Here is a 16,165-nt window from a genome sequence, read left to right as displayed (position 1 = left end):
TTTAAGTGCTGATGTTGGGAAGTCACTGTCCACCAATATAAACTTCTGGGTGTTGTTCTTATCAGCCAATAAACAATCCATCCAAATATTTTAGTATGTTTAATCATAACCATTCATATGCATGATAAAAAATAAGACATTGTTTGTTTAATATCTCTTTAAGCCCTGCATATGGCTCTATTTAGAGTGGAGCAAATTTACTAGCATCAAAAACATAAGCAAACATAAGCAAAAGAGAAGAAATACACAGCAAATCCTTATACACAATGGGCAATGCCATGCACAGCACACGCTATGCAGGATGTTATATTGCAGATGCTGTGTAAGTCATAAATATTATAAATGCTACTTTGAGATTATTAACCAGTTACCTCCTCAAGAGGCTTGGCATCCAATGGCTGAGAATCATCAAGCTTTGCATCATGCGGTTCATCTTTTGCATAACAAGCAGAAGCATCAACAGCCACATCTTCATCAGCATCCTTGGTCAGAGCAGAGCCCTCTTTCCCTTTAAAGCTAGAAGCATTTGTGATTGCCAGAGCCTCAGCATCCAACTGCACTGCAGCCAGCTCTGAAGCATCCCTGCTTGCATGCATACTCCCCACTTCATTCTCCAAATTGACTATCCCTTGTATAACCTTTTCTTTTGTTTTCCACTCTGTGTCCTCTTGCTCTCTGCTACTGTCAATGGAATCCCACTCTGTCTTTATCTCTGTTTTCTGCAAATAAAAAGACCACTGTTTAGCAATAGCTATTCAACAACTGTATACATTTTTATAAAATAAATGTGAACTTGATGAGCATCACATTTAATATCAAAGCACCTGGTGCTAAATCTTTCCTAAAAAAGGTATAATGAATAAAAAAGAGAGACAATATGGAGTCAATCGCAATCCTTTAGAAAAGGTATATAACATAGGCTTCAATCATAATCTATCGGCAGCGGCATTTTTTCAGGCCGAAAAGGCTACATTTCAATTTGTCATGATCACAATCTATCAGCAGTGGCTTTTTCTGCTCTTTTTCAAGCCAAAGTGGCTACTTTTAGATTCAGCGCAATAACAGCGCATTTCCGACGGATTCACGCACTGACAAATTCGTTTTCATATCCTCGCTAAAAGCCCTATTTCTCCTATGGGCCAAAATGTTCTCAGCAATCACAATACATTTTAGAGCCACCTTTAAACAGCTTTTCAACCCCATTGTTGACTTTTCGAATTCGACACTTGAAATGTCCTCAAAAGGTAATTTATGACATCTTTCACACTATTTCATGGCTATTTGTAATTAGTATAAAATGGCCTGAGGAGACATTCTAGAGGTTTATTAACATACATGGCATTGATTCATTAAAGCTCCATTCATCCCTTCTGGATACAGGGAACAGGGCACACATTTATATATGTATAGGTACATATACAGATGTAGATGTGTTGACTGTGCAATATCTTGAACAGCTAAGGGGATCTGTAGGAAAAGTCACTTCAGAGCACCAACATATAAAAGGTGTGTTTTTATTTTTCATTTTTCATATTAGATTGTAACTCACACTTGCACTGATTATAACTAACAGTACTGGCGTCTTTTAAAAGATCTCATAATCGCGACTTTTATTGTTAACTACTTTAATCTGTTTCCATCTGCACCACTGCCAACACATCTATATGCATATTTTAGGTTGTCAGGACGGGCAGACTGTGCCCTGTTTTTCTATTGCTATAAGGTTGCTTTTCAACTTTGAAAAGTATTTTTTTTTTAAAACAATATTTACAACTATTGTTTGTTATAGAACCGTTTCCATTTTGGCGTAAACTGAAAACAAAACCGTGACTTCAAGTTTATATGCAAAGGACTTAAAATATCTTCTTTTACAGAATTTCAGCATTATTTGACCTTAAAATTAACATTATCTGCCTTAGGGACCATTCAATGAGATTGTGCCTTCAGGACAGGGTTTTTATAGGGGATGTACCCCCAGCCGCGCTAAGTCCACACTCGCCTACGTTATGGAAGTTGTAAACTGGAATAAGCATTCTTGACCATGAGTTCAATCCCCACTGATTAAAGGGAAATTATATTAGAAAAGGGGTTAAGCACATAGTAGAAGTACTGTTCGGGACATGCAGAGCACTGCAGGTTCCAAGCGGAAACTGATGCTGATCCATCATCAGCGCTAGCTGCAGAAACAGCTGTGTGACTAGCGCTGCTGATTGGATCAGTGTCAGTTACTGCTCAGAGCATTACAGGTTACATGCAGTACTACTATGTGTTTAACCCCTTTGAGGGGGCTAATCACCTAGCATTAAAGGGTATCAAGTCTTAAAATCAAATGCGCTAGAGAACTAGAGCATTTTTTGTTTTCTTTTTAACTATAATGGCCCTTTAAAAAATAAACTGTATGTGTGTGTGTATTTCATGCTATTGTTTATCTGTGAATGTTGTCCACAAGTATTAGTCTACAGAAAAGCACACAGATAACATTCAAATATTGCAAGAACAATCAAACAAAGCAAATCAGCAGCCACCTGAGCCCAGTTTTGTGTAGTAGCTGTAACCCCTCCTATAAACTCAGATGGCTTTCTTGTAGAGTCTATTAAACTGTAGATATCTGAGCCATCCGTGATTTTTTCACCAGAGGACTGTTTGGTCTAAACAGACAAAGAAATGGAAATGTCATATTGAGGAGAGACAGACAAATGATAACAGAAGTAAGTGAGAGAGCAGGGGACAGAGGAAGGTTAGAAGAGACAAAGATAGGAATGCATACAATACAAACAAATATATATTAGTTGAAGTACATGAAAAGATAAGGGTCGCAAGCCATGAAGGTTACGGACATGGCAGAGCTAAAGAAAATAAAAACAAATCTGTTATGTCTGTAAGGAGTGCTAGAAAGCAGAGGGCCCTATTCAACAACCTAAAATATTTTTCTTTTTGTGCACCCAACATATATTGACGTACATTAAGTAGTTAAAACATGTAACATACAGCCCCTTAATTGCCAATAGGCAAATCATTATATATATCAGAAGATATATTAAGATATTGAACCACAGGCACTAAATATTGCTCTGGCACCAAAAACAAAAGTGCTGACGTCTTGTATACTCTTTGGATGATAATCAATCCTTGCTAAGTATGACACAACATCAGTACACTTCTTAAATGTGTAATTGCAGCTAACCATACAACCAATTACTTTTCACAGTAATAGATGGTTGTAAAATAAATGCACATTGATCTTACAGTAAAAACGCACAGCAAATTTTGGATGAGCAACATTTTAGATTGTAACTCAAGTTTACATGTGGCAACAATACCTTAAAACTTGTAACTATATTTATCATCATTGTTTTAACTTGTTATTATTTCTCGGTATCAACCACGGCCGTTTTGTCAAACTACATTCAAAGTTGTTCACAAATCTTCATTCTTGCAAACACTGGATACTAAAAATCCACAACCTCTAAAGTTCAAAGTGAAACAGATTTTCCTGGGACCGGTGCTTACATTTTTGTAAAATAGACAATTATTTCCGACATTTTGTTGAATAGGGCCCATGGTTGTTAGATCTGGAAAATTGCTGGCTAAAGCATATATTTATTGACTCTGCAAGCAGTTATGGGAATATATTTCTGTTACATTGCATTGTAAGCTATAAAAAGTTATACACTTTACAGTGCCTGCTTTAGTTGAAGTGCCAATATAAAAAAATACAAAAAAACAAAACAAAAACAAATAATAATTTGGCTGCCAACTTAAAACCAAGCAGCAAGTGAACAAAAGGGTACTGTGAAGCAGGGACATGCCTGCAATTCATGCTTTAATTTTTAAAAAAAGAGGCACAAAGTATATGCCGCTTGTTACCACCACTTTGGATGCAGACGATTCAGTAACATAGTGAGCAGTAGCAATGGTAAATGGTTGATCTCTTGTATATCTCCATTCAGAAAGCTTTTTATCTTTCCAAGCTGGAGCATCTGTTTTAATAATTTCATAGTCCGGAAATCCAGTAGTTTTCTCAACTTTCACACTTTCAATAAACTTCTTCTCCATGTCAGAGTCTTGAACTCTCTTCAGGTTCTCATCAATTGGACTAGTCAACTGAGAATCGGATTCCTTTATTGTTGCCAAAGACTCTGAGACTTTTCTTTTTATAGTTTGGATCTCCTGGGCCTTTTTTCCTTTATCTTCACTAATAGACTCCAGGATCTCATACTCTCCAGTAACTGGAATTATTTTCACAGTTTCAGAAATTTCCTTTTCAAATTTTTGCATTGACTCAAGAGATGAAGGCTGTATCACTTTTTCACCTTCTTTAGCTTTACTTGTCATTGTTAAAACTCTACCAGAAACTGTGTCATATGACTTTCCTAATGTATACATTTTTTGACGACTTTCTTCTTCTCTGGCTCTTATTTCCATTTTTAAGGCATCCAGGCTTTGACCTCCAATAGGGCTGGTTTTAAACTTTCCAGCTGGTATGTCACTGCTCACAGTTGTTACTTTGTACGTCACAATGCTTTTTGGTTCACCATCTACTACCTTAGTGGGTACTTTGTCTACAATAACCCAATCCTCAGTGCCCTATATGTGAGATATAAAAGCTAAATTAGAATACCTAGATATTATTACATCAGCATGTTTTATCTGTTTATGCTTTTTTCATAACATAATTTAACAAAAAAATCAAACCATCATTAAGCCAAAGTATGCGTTACCCATATCAGTCCAAGCTTATGTTGAGGACTTTGCTAAGATGTAAGATAATCTTCCTCCTGTTTCTTTTTTAAGATAGCATTTATGTAAATCTGACATAATTCAACAAATTCACTTAATATATGGGTGCCCATGATTTGCATTCATAGTGCAGGATTTAATCTAGATTAAATGAATAAAGAATAACCTCAGGGGATGATGGGATAGTTTTCTGCATAATGATTTGATGAGAAGTAGCCACAGGGCTTGTGGCTCTTGCTTCCCGAAGTTTCTTCACTATGTCCCCTGGCTAATGGAAGAAAAACCAATAAGAATCCAGTAATAAGAAGCATTGAACTTGAATTCTAGAAATGTCAACGCATAATGCAACATAAAGCAGGATAATCAGTGATATGTAGATGTTTAACTTTTCAAACTCTATTTGCATATATATGACACTTGCAATGATATCTGTTTCAAGCACATTGTGACAATTATTTTGCACATCTTATCTATTTTTTGTTTGTTTTTACATAATCCAACTTAAACCAGCCATGAAAAAATGCAAAAACTTTTCATCACATAAGAATATTAAATTATTATACTTAAATACCTGAGATTCTAACATTGAATATGTTGTTTTTTCCAAAGCACTTAGTTTTTCTCTCTCTTCTTTGGTCTGAAGAAAAAAAAACAACAACAAAAAGTATAAATGCCACTTAGAAAATTAAAAATTCAGTGCACATTATGTCTGTCAACCATTTTGCCTTTCCTTTGTACAAGCTTGAAAAACAAAATTTATGCTTACCTGATAAATTCATTTCTCCTGTAGTGTGGTCAGTCCACGGGTCATCATTACTTCTGGGATATTATCTCCTCCCCTACAGGAAGTGCAAGAGGATTCACCCAGCAGAGCTGCTATATAGCTCCTCCCCCCTACGTCACCTCCAGTCATTCGACCAAAGGACCAACGAGAAAGGAGAAGCCGAAGGGTGTAGTGGTGACTGGAGTATAATCCAAAAATTTTTTTAGCCTGCCATAAAAAACAGGGCGGGCCGTGGACTGACCACACTACAGGAGAAATGAATTTATCAGGTAAGCATAAATTTTGTTTTCTCCTGTTAAGTGTGGTCAGTCCATGGGTCATCATTACTTCTGGGATACCAATACCAAAGCAAAAGTACACGGATGACGGGAGGGATAGGCAGGCTCTTTATACGGAGGGAACCACTGCCTGAAGAACCTTTCTCCCAAAAACAGCCTCCGAAGAAGCAAAAGTGTCAAATTTGTAAAATTTGGAAAAAGTATGAAGAGAAGACCAAGTTGCAGCCTTGCAAATCTGTTCAACAGAAGCCTCATTCTTAAAGGCCCAAGTGGAAGCCACAGCTCTAGTAGAATGAGCTGTAATTCTTTCAGGAGGCTGCTGTCCAGCAGTCTCATAGGCTAATCGTATTATGCTACGAAGCCAAAAAGAGAGAGGTAGCCGAAGCTTTTTGACCTCTCCTCTGACCAGAATAAACGACAAACAGGGAAGACGTTTGACGAAAATCCTTAGTTGCCTGTAGATAAAATTTCAGGGCACGGACTACATCTAGATTGTGTAGCAGACGTTCCTTCTTCGAGGAAGGATTAGGACACAAAGATGGAACAACAATCTCTTGATTGATATTCCTGTTAGTGACCACCTTAGGTAGGAACCCAGGTTTAGTACGCAGAACTACCTTGTCTGAATGAAAAATCAGATAAGGAGAATCACAATGTAAAGCAGATAACTCAGAAACTCTTCGAGCCGAGGAAATAGCCATTAAAAACAGAACTTTCCAAGATAACAACTTGATATCAATGGAATGAAGGGGTTCAAACGGAACACCCTGTAAAACATTAAGAACTAAGTTCAAACTCCATGGCGGAGCAACAGTTTTAAACACAGGCTTGATCCTAGCTAAAGCCTGACAAAAAGCTTGAACGTCCGGAACTTCTGACAGACGTTTGTGTAAGAGAATGGACAGAGCTGAAATCTGTCCCTTTAAGGAACTAGCAGATAACCCCTTTTCTAAACCTTCTTGTAGAAAAGACAATATCCTTGGAATCCTAACCTTACTCCATGAGTAACTCTTGGATTCGCACCAATATAAGTATTTACGCCATATTTTATGGTAAATCCTTCTGGTAACAGGCTTCCTAGCCTGTATTAAGGTATCAATAACTGGCTCAGAAAAACCACGTTTTGATAAAATCAAGCGTTCAATTTCCAAGCAGTCAGCTTCAGAGAAGTTAGATTTTGATGTTTGAATGGACCCTGGATCAGAAGGTCCTGTTTCAGAGGTAGAGACCAAGGCGGACAGGATGACATGTCCACTAGATCTGTATACCAAGTCCTGCGTGGCCATGCAGGTGCTATTAGAATCACTGATGCTCTCTCCTGTTTGATTCTGGCAATCAATCGAGGAAGCATCGGGAAGGGTGGAAACACATAAGCCATCCCGAAGGTCCAAGGTGCTGTCAAAGCATCTATCAGAACCGCTCCCGGATCCCTGGATCTGGACCCGTAGCGAGGAAGCTTGGCGTTCTGACGAGACGCCATGAGATCTATCTCTGGTTTGCCCCAACGTCGAAGTATCTGGGCAAAGACCTCCGGATGAAGTTCCCACTCCCCCGGATGAAAAGTCTGACGACTTAAGAAATCCGCCTCCCAGTTCTCCACTCCCGGGATGTGGATTGCAGACAGGTGGCAAGAGTGAGACTCTGCCCAGCGAATTATCTTTGATACTTCCATTATTGCTAGGGAGCTTCTTGTCCCTCCCTGATGGTTGATGTAAGCTACAGTCGTGATGTTGTCCGACTGAAACCTGATGAACCCCCGAGTTGTTAACTGGGGCCAAGCCAGAAGGGCATTGAGAACTGCTCTCAATTCCAGAATGTTTATTGGAAGGAGACTCTCCTCCTGATTCCATAGTCCCTGAGCCTTCAGAGAATCCAGACAGCACCCCAACCTAGAAGGCTGGCGTCTGTTGTTACAATTGTCCAGTCTGGCCTGCTGAATGGCATTCCCCTGGACAGGTGTGGCCGATAAAGCCACCATAGAAGAGAATTTCTGGTCTCTTGATTCAGATTCAGAGTGGGGGACAAATCTGAGTAATCCCCATTCCACTGACTTAGCATGCACAATTGCAGCGGTCTGAGATGTAGGCGTGCAAAAGGTACTATGTCCATTGCCGCTACCATTAAGCCGATCACCTCCATGCATTGAGCTACTGACGGGTGTTGAATGGAATGAAGGACCCGGCATGCATTTTGAAGCTTTGTTAACCTGTCTTCTGTCAGGTAAATCTTCATTTCTACAGAATCTATCAGAGTCCCCAAGAAGGGAACTCTTGTGAGTGGAAAGAGAGAACTCTTCTTTTCGTTCACCTTCCATCCATGCGACCTTAGAAATGCCAGAACTAACTCTGTATGAGACTTGGCAGTTTGAAAGCTTGAAGCTTGTATCAGAATGTCGTCTAGGTACGGAGCTACCGAAATTCCTCGCGGTCTTAGTACCGCCAGAAGAGTACCCAGAACCTTTGTGAAGATTCTTGGAGCTGTAGCCAGTCCGAATGGAAGAGCTACAAACTGGTAATGCCTGTCTAGAAAGGCAAACCTTAGATACCGGTAATGATTTCTGTGAATCGGTATGTGAAGGTAAGCATCCTTTAAATCCACTGTGGTCATGTACTGACCCTCTTGGATCATGGGCAAAATTGTTCGAATCGTTTCCATCTTGAACGATGGAACTCTTAGGAATTTGTTTAGGATCTTTAAATCCAAGATTGGCCTGAAAGTTCCCTCTTTTTTGGGAACTACAAACAGATTTGAGTAAAACCCTTGTCCTTGTTCCGACCGCGGAACTGGATGGATCACTCCCATTAATAAAAGATCTTGTACGCAGCGTAGGAACGCTTCTTTCTTTATTTGGTTTGTTGACAACCTTGACAGATGAAATCTCCCTCTTGGGGGAGAGGTTTTGAAGTCCAGAAGGTATCCCTGAGATATGATCTCTAACGCCCAGGGATCCTGAACATCTCTTGCCCAAGCCTGGGTGAAGAGAGAAAGTCTGCCCCCTACTAGATCCGGTCCCGGATCGGGGGCCCTCGATTCATGCTGTCTTAGGGGCAGCAGCAGGTTTCCTGGCCTGCTTGCCCTTGTTCCAGGACTGGTTAGGTTTCCAGCCTTGTCTGTAGCGAGCAACAGCTCCTTCCTGTTTTGGTGCAGAGGAAGTTGATGCAGTTCCTGCTTTGAAATTACGAAAGGAACGAAAATTAGACTGTCTAGCCCTAGGTTTGGCCTTGTCCTGAGGCAGGGCATGGCCTTTACCTCCTGTAATGTCAGCGATAATCTCTTTCAACCCGGGCCCAAATAAGGTCTGCCCTTTGAAAGGTATATTAAGCAATTTAGATTTAGAAGTAACATCAGCTGACCAGGATTTTAGCCACAGTGCTCTGCGTGCCTGAATGGCAAATCCGGAATTCTTAGCCGTAAGTTTAGTTAAATGTACTACGGCATCTGAAATAAATGAGTTAGCTAACTTAAGGGCTTTAAGTTTGTCTGTAATCTCATCTAGTGTAGATGATTGAAGTGTCTCTTCCAGAGACTCAAACCAAAATGCTGCTGCAGCCGTGACAGGCGCAATACATGCAAGAGGTTGCAATATAAAACCTTGTTGAACAAACATTTTCTTAAGGTAACCCTCTAATTTTTTATCCATTGGATCTGAAAAGGCACAGCTATCCTCCACCGGGATAGTGGTACGCTTAGCTAAAGTAGAAACTGCTCCCTCCACCTTAGGGACCGTTTGCCATAAGTCCCGTGTGGTGGTGTCTATTGGAAACATTTTTCTAAATATCGGAGGAGGTGAGAACGGCACACCGGGCCTATCCCACTCCTTAGTAACAATTTCAGTAAGTCTCTTAGGTATAGGAAAAACATCAGTACTCGCCGGTACCGCAAAATATTTATCCAACCTACACATTTTCTCTGGTATTGCAACTGTGTTACAATCATTCAGAGCCGCTAACACCTCCCCTAGTAATACACGGAGGTTTTCCAGCTTAAATTTAAAATTTGAAATATCTGAATCCAATCTGTTTGGATCAGAACCGTCACCCACAGAATGAAGTTCTCCGTCCTCATGTTCTGCCGCCTGTGACGCAGTGTCTGACATGGCCCTAATATTATCAGCGCACTCTGTTCTCACCCCAGAGTGATCACGCTTGCCTCTAAGTTCTGGTAATTTAGCCAAAACTTCAGTCATAACAGTAGCCATATCCTGTAATGTGATTTGAAATGGCCGCCCAGATGTACTCGGCGCTACAATATCACGCACCTCCCGAGCGGGAGATGCAGGTACTGACACGTGAGGCGAGTTAGTCGGCATAACTCTCCCCTCGTTGTCTGGTGAAATATGTTCAATTTGTACAGATTGACTTTTATTTAAAGTAGCATCAATACAGTTAGTACATAAACTTCTATTGGGCTCCACTTTGGCATTAGCACAAATAGCACAGATATCTTCCTCTGAATCACACATGTTTAACACACTAGCAATTAACTAGCAACTTGGAAATGCTTTTTCAAGTAATTTACAATAATAACGAACTGTGCCTATAAGAAGCACAGAAAAAATTATGACAGTTGAAAATAATTAAGTTATAGCATCAATCTTTGTCAGAAATATACAATTTTAGCAAAGGATTGTTCCCATTAGCAAAGGATAACTAACCCAGGCAGTAGAAAAAATACACAAATAAACGTTTTTTATGACAGTCAACTACAATCTTCACAGCTCTGCTGTGATGATTACCTCCCTCAAAAAAAGGCTTTGGAGATCCCTGAGTTCTGTAGAGATGAACCGGATCATGCAGGAAGAAAATGAACCTCTGACTGAGTTTTTTGATGCGTAGTAAAAGCGCCAAAAATGGCCCCTCCCCCTCACACATAACAGTGAGAGAGATCAGTGAACTGCTTTAATTTAAACAAAACTATTGCCAAGTGGAAAAAATAGTGCCCAAAACATTTTTTCACCCAGTACCTCAGAGAAATAAACGTTTTTACATGCCAGCAAAAAAACGTTTAACCTCAATAAATTAATTGTTATTTAAAACCTATTGCAAGTCCCTGCAAATTAGGTTAAGTCTATGCATACAGTATAAATCCAGTGAAGTACCATTCCCCAGAATACTGAAGTGTAAAATATACATACATGACAGCCTGATACCAGCTACATCTACTGCATTTAAGGCTGAGTTTACATTATAACGGTATGGCAGGATTTTCTCATCAATTCCATGTCAGAAAATAACAAACTGCTACATACCTCTTTGCAGATTAATCTGCCCGCTGTCCCCTGATCTGAAGTTTACCTCTCCTCAGATGGCCGAGAAACAGCAATATGATCTTAACTACTCCGGCTAAAATCATAGAAAAACTCAGGTAGATTCTTCTTCAAATTCTACCAGAGAAGGAATAACACACTCCGGTGCTATTATAAAATAACAAACTTTTGATTGAAGGTATGAAACTAAGTATAATCACCACAGTCCTCTCACACATCCTATCTATTCGTTGGGTGCAAGAGAATGACTGGAGGTGACTTAGGGGGGAGGAGCTATATAGCAGCTCTGCTGGGTGAATCCTCTTGCACTTCCTGTAGGGGAGGAGATAATATCCCAGAAGTAATGATGACCCGTGGACTGACCACACTTAACAGGAGAAAAAAATTAATTACTGAGCTCATTATTTGTAGGGTTGTTATATGTCAGTGTACTAATTATTAACTGTACAAAGGCATTTTGGAATATAACATTCTTAGAAAATGAATGCTCATCAAATTGCATACTGTTATGTTTATTTACAAATATGTTTAGTTTTGCAATCAACCGTACATGGGGATTGCCACGATGAATAATTCCTAGGAGGTTCCTTAAATAGCACAGATATAAATATATATATATATATATATATATATATATATATACACACAACCCACTCTAGGTTTAAGGCCTACCTCAGGAAGAGAGATTTGAAGACATATGAAGACAAACAAAGACATAAGGGGGGAAAACAAATAAACTAAGGCAAAAAGGGAAAAATAGATATCCAGAGGTCACAATTAGATATACACAAAAGAAGGGGGGGGGGGGAGAAACAAGCTTTAAATGACAGAAAGTAGAAAAGTAAGAAATAAGAAAAGAAAAAGTAAGAAATAAGCAGGTCTGCAAGCTTTTCTGTGATGGTTTCTAGTTTCTGTGGTGAAATGAGAAATGCTTGTTTGTGAAATGGGTGCTGCTTGTTCAAACGTAAAATAAATTACAAACTAAATCATAATTAATGTAATTTTCATATATTGTTTTAGTTTTCTTGCAAATTATGCTGAAAAAAATATATTTGGAAGTTAATATAGAATGCAGAACTTTGTTTCAGAAAAAGTCGCAAAAAAAAAAAACACCACACCCAATTTTATGTGCCTTATAAATGTAAAAAGAGATCTCTGCACCATTGCATTAGAGAAGACTTCAAAGTAGTTGTTTATTTTAACTGCTCAAGAGGAAGAAGCAGTCTTTGGAGATGATTTTTTAAATTGCGAGCGGACATGATAAGATGCATACGCTGTCGGCGCAATTCCGCCCCCTGCAGATTCGCAGCCGCTAGCAGGGGGTCTCAATCAGCCCGATCGTATAGGATAGAGCGGATTGATGTCCGCAGCCACAGAGCAGGCGGACAAGTTATGGAGCAGTGGTCTTTAGACCGCTGTTTCATAACTGCTGCGCGGAAACAGGGGTATTAAGCTCCATTCAGAGTTGGATAATTCGGCCCCTTTGTATACTAAATATGTAGCCTTGATATGTTGCAATGATGCAAGAACAAGTAATCTAGAAATCATAGTCTTTGACAGCATATGCTATTGATGATGGTCTTCAAAACAATAAGCAGCTTCTAATCATGTCTCCAATCCTTTATTCTTTTGAACCAAATCTAGGTTGTAAAGCTGGCACACATACGCTAGGATATATAAATAAAATAAGGGAAAACAGATGTCTTGAGAAGCTAGAAAATTGGATCCCATCTTTGATAAGAATGCAGGTACTGGCTGGAGAACTTTGTTCTGATGAAGAATCAAATAACGGAGGATAGGGCCTGCAGCTAAGAAAAAAATATCAAAGTTATTCAAATCATAAAGAGTACCAGGGATGCCTTGGACAGTATGGCAGAATCAATACTTTGTCAGGACTAAAATCTTTTGAAGGGCACGGAGGATGAGAGGAAAATGGGAGTAATACTTTTAAGCCAGAGAAAAAGAACACTTAATGCTTCATAATGAAGTGGGAGAAAAAAAGTTTATTTTGCGACTCCATTCTTTTGAAAGTATCTTTTGGATGCTATGTTAATCTGCTTAACAACTGCTAAACCACAGGGCATGAACTGTCATGATATCTAGAAGCCTTCCTGCATCAGCCAATGACCACAATACAAAACTGATGTAAAACCATGTTTTCATATTGTCCATAATCAGATTCAACTGCCCTGATGTTATGTCTGACTGTGGAACAGATAGGGTTTGTGGATCACAACGGCAAAAAATGTAAAATAAGCACTATTCCTTTAAAGGGCCATAATACCCAAATGTTTAAACACTTGAAAGTGCTGCAGAATAGCTGTAAAAGGCTGACTAGAAAATATCACCTGAACATCTCTATGTAAAAAAGGAAGATCTTTTACCTCAAAAATTCCTCAATAGCCACATCCCACTGTAAAGTACTTCTAAGCAACAAATCAGTATGTCTGTCCCGGGACAGCCGAAGGATTGAGCCTTGTGCACTCTCATCTTATTTCCCTATTCAGTTGAAGGAAGTTTACTATGAAATCTCATGAGATCACAGTAAAAGAGTTCATGACCTCAGCACTGCTGATGCTGATTGGCTGCTGTTCATTTCTTCATTTTTTTTACCTGCAGCTGAGCAACAGCTGAGTATAACTTTTTACACAGAACTTACTCTGCTGAGCTGAGGAAATTGTGAGGTAAAATATCTTCCTTTTTACATAGAGATGCTCAGGTGATATTTTCCTGTCAGCTTTTTACAGTTATACTGCATCAGTTTCAAGTGATTTAGCATATGAGTATTATGTCCCTTTAAGAGTTAAAGAGTCAAGAAGTAAGCAATGTGGAATTTATCAGTAGGTAACAGTTGAAGCTGTTATTAAGTGAAACAGTTACTTTGTGGCGTGTCAGTTCATTTGCCCATAACAGGACGTAGTACAGAAATTAATTCAGGCTGTATGTTTATGCTTGAAATTCCCTTAAGCTTGTAAGATAATTTAATAATAATAATTAGACCTTAGGAAGCAGCAGTAGGATGTGACAACAGCAGGGTATAGTTGAAATGTCAAACAGCGAACTGTTAATACAATCTGTATTCATTCGTGGAGAGCTTGCAGATAGTAAACTGATGGGAGAGTTCTCAGCTGTTATAGTAGTTATTGGCTAATCCTTGCTGATGTTGTAACGTCAGCAGTGGTAGGTTGTGAGTTTACCAGAGACACCACAATAGAAACTACAGCTCCTTACGACTGGATAGATCTTGTCCGATGTGGTCACGTCAGAGGAGATAGGTCAGATGTTTACCGGAGACCAGTATTGAACGATGCAGCTCCTTACTACTAGATAGCTGTCGTAGAGGTGACGTCAGAGAATGCAGGCCAGGTACTCTAAACAAGTTCAAAGTGAAAAACAGCAGCGCTGTGTGTATAAATCTCAGACAGGATAGCAACAGAGAAATAGTCCAGCCAAAATAAGGCTATAGATAGTTGAGAGCAAGTTAGGAGCAGGATGTGTGTAACTGCATCAAATACACACCGAGTGGAAACCGAACTGCAGGATCTGTAGAACTTTTCTATGTTAACTCAGGGAAATACAAAATGAGCAGCTTGAGTAGAATAGGATCTACGTGACTGAGTTAGACAGGCAGTACTTTCAAATTACCAAGCACCTGTGAGAATATGTGTAGGGAATTTATAGAACAAAGCTGAGGTACAACTCCTAGTTAAAGGGACAGAGTCTGACACCTGAGCTCCTATACATTTATTGGAGACATAGATTTCTTTGATATCCAGCATCCTTGGATAATCTGCTTTACCAGATCAATCATACAGACAAATGTTTGACTGGAAAGAGAGGATTTTTTGTTTCCCTAAATTGAAAATCCATTTGTGTTTTGGATAGGAAGGAAATTCTGTTTGTCTGATGTTGTTTGAAGGGATACAATAAGAATATCTTTCAGGTAGATGCCTTCTTTACTTAGCTCTGGAATAAGCAGGACAACAAATAATAATCAAACTTTGTGAATGTTCATGGTGAAATGGATAACCCTAAGACAGATTCACAAACTAAAAGTAGTTGTCTCCCGTGGCAAACTTCAGAAAACTATGATGTTCACCATCTTTTAGACCACCTATAAATTATCCATAGACATCAATTGGGATTTAATTTTGAAATTTCTTTTGCTCACCTATGTTACATGGCTGTAAGTCTAGCACAAGTCACAATAAGCCTAATTATTTTTGTGAAACATGGAACAGTCATCAACAGAACCCTGTTTTGCACTGCTGAGGCAGAAAACTTTGGAATTAAGAAATAGTAAAATAGAATTGTGAAATATTATTAGTCGAACAGGATCTGTGGATTGTTTGGAGACTACATGCCTATATTGCTTTTTTCTTTGATAAAGGTGGTCCACGATCCATTACTCCACTAAGAAGGCAAAGATTCCCAAACCCCAAGAGCTCAATATAATCCCTCCCACATCTATGGTAGTTAGACTTGAGGCCCATTTCTCCTCAGAGTGCAGTGTTTGTCCAGAGGGAAGTTTAAGGATGGTATGTATCCTAGTTTTTTTTTTTTATATAACCATGGAAATTTAAGTCACTATCCTCCCAAAGATGTTGCAGGGACTTGATTTTTGCCTCCTCTTATTGGGTCTACATTTAACTCATATAGTATATCCTCTGCTGATATGTTTTTAGTACAGAATTGTTTTTTCCTGCCATCAAAAGTAGTTTTTTTCATTGATGATACAGGGAGGAGTCACCATAACAATAAAACCGTCAACCTGATGATTCTTGCTGTTAGATATCTGATTTTAAAGAAATGGAGAACAAGAGCAACTCCCAGTATTTCAGAAGTAAAAAACTGCCTGAAAAAACAATGCATTATTGAACAAGCTGATACTAACTTACAAAATGATCAAGACGTAAAGAGTTTTTTCTCTAAATGGTCCCAGTTTATTAAAGCTCTTTCGCCTAGTGAGGTTGAACATCTAATATATCCTTTCAGAAACACAGAACGGATTCTCTTAGGTATATGGTAACTGCCCGTATCCTAATCTCCTTTTCTTTTCTTTCTATGTGTTCATTTGATGTTTTATTTATTTGTCTG

General features: G+C 39.0%; 1 protein-coding gene across 9 annotated transcripts in view; it reads right to left on the bottom strand.

The window, feature by feature from the left end:
- EPB41L3 (erythrocyte membrane protein band 4.1 like 3) overlaps nt 1-16,165 on the bottom strand; it is a 554,565-nt gene that overhangs the window by 18,123 nt on the left and 520,277 nt on the right. For 6 of the 9 annotated variants that reach the window (XM_053714936.1, XM_053714938.1, XM_053714939.1 and 3 more), the window contains 5 exons: nt 5,312-5,377; nt 4,907-5,008; nt 3,868-4,587; nt 2,526-2,648; nt 372-719 (listed from right to left, as the gene is read on the bottom strand). In XM_053714936.1, coding sequence (XP_053570911.1) covers nt 372-719; nt 2,526-2,648; nt 3,868-4,587; nt 4,907-5,008; nt 5,312-5,377 — 1,359 coding nt within the window. The remainder of the gene's footprint in view (nt 1-371; nt 720-2,525; nt 2,649-3,867; nt 4,588-4,906; nt 5,009-5,311; nt 5,378-16,165) is intronic. The other 3 variants (XM_053714941.1, XM_053714943.1, XM_053714944.1) reach the window with 3 other exon arrangements.

The sequence above is a fragment of the Bombina bombina genome, chromosome 5 (genome assembly GCF_027579735.1).
Source record: "Bombina bombina isolate aBomBom1 chromosome 5, aBomBom1.pri, whole genome shotgun sequence".
NCBI lineage: Eukaryota > Metazoa > Chordata > Amphibia > Anura > Bombinatoridae > Bombina > Bombina bombina.
This window is presented reverse-complemented; position numbering and strand designations above follow the sequence as displayed.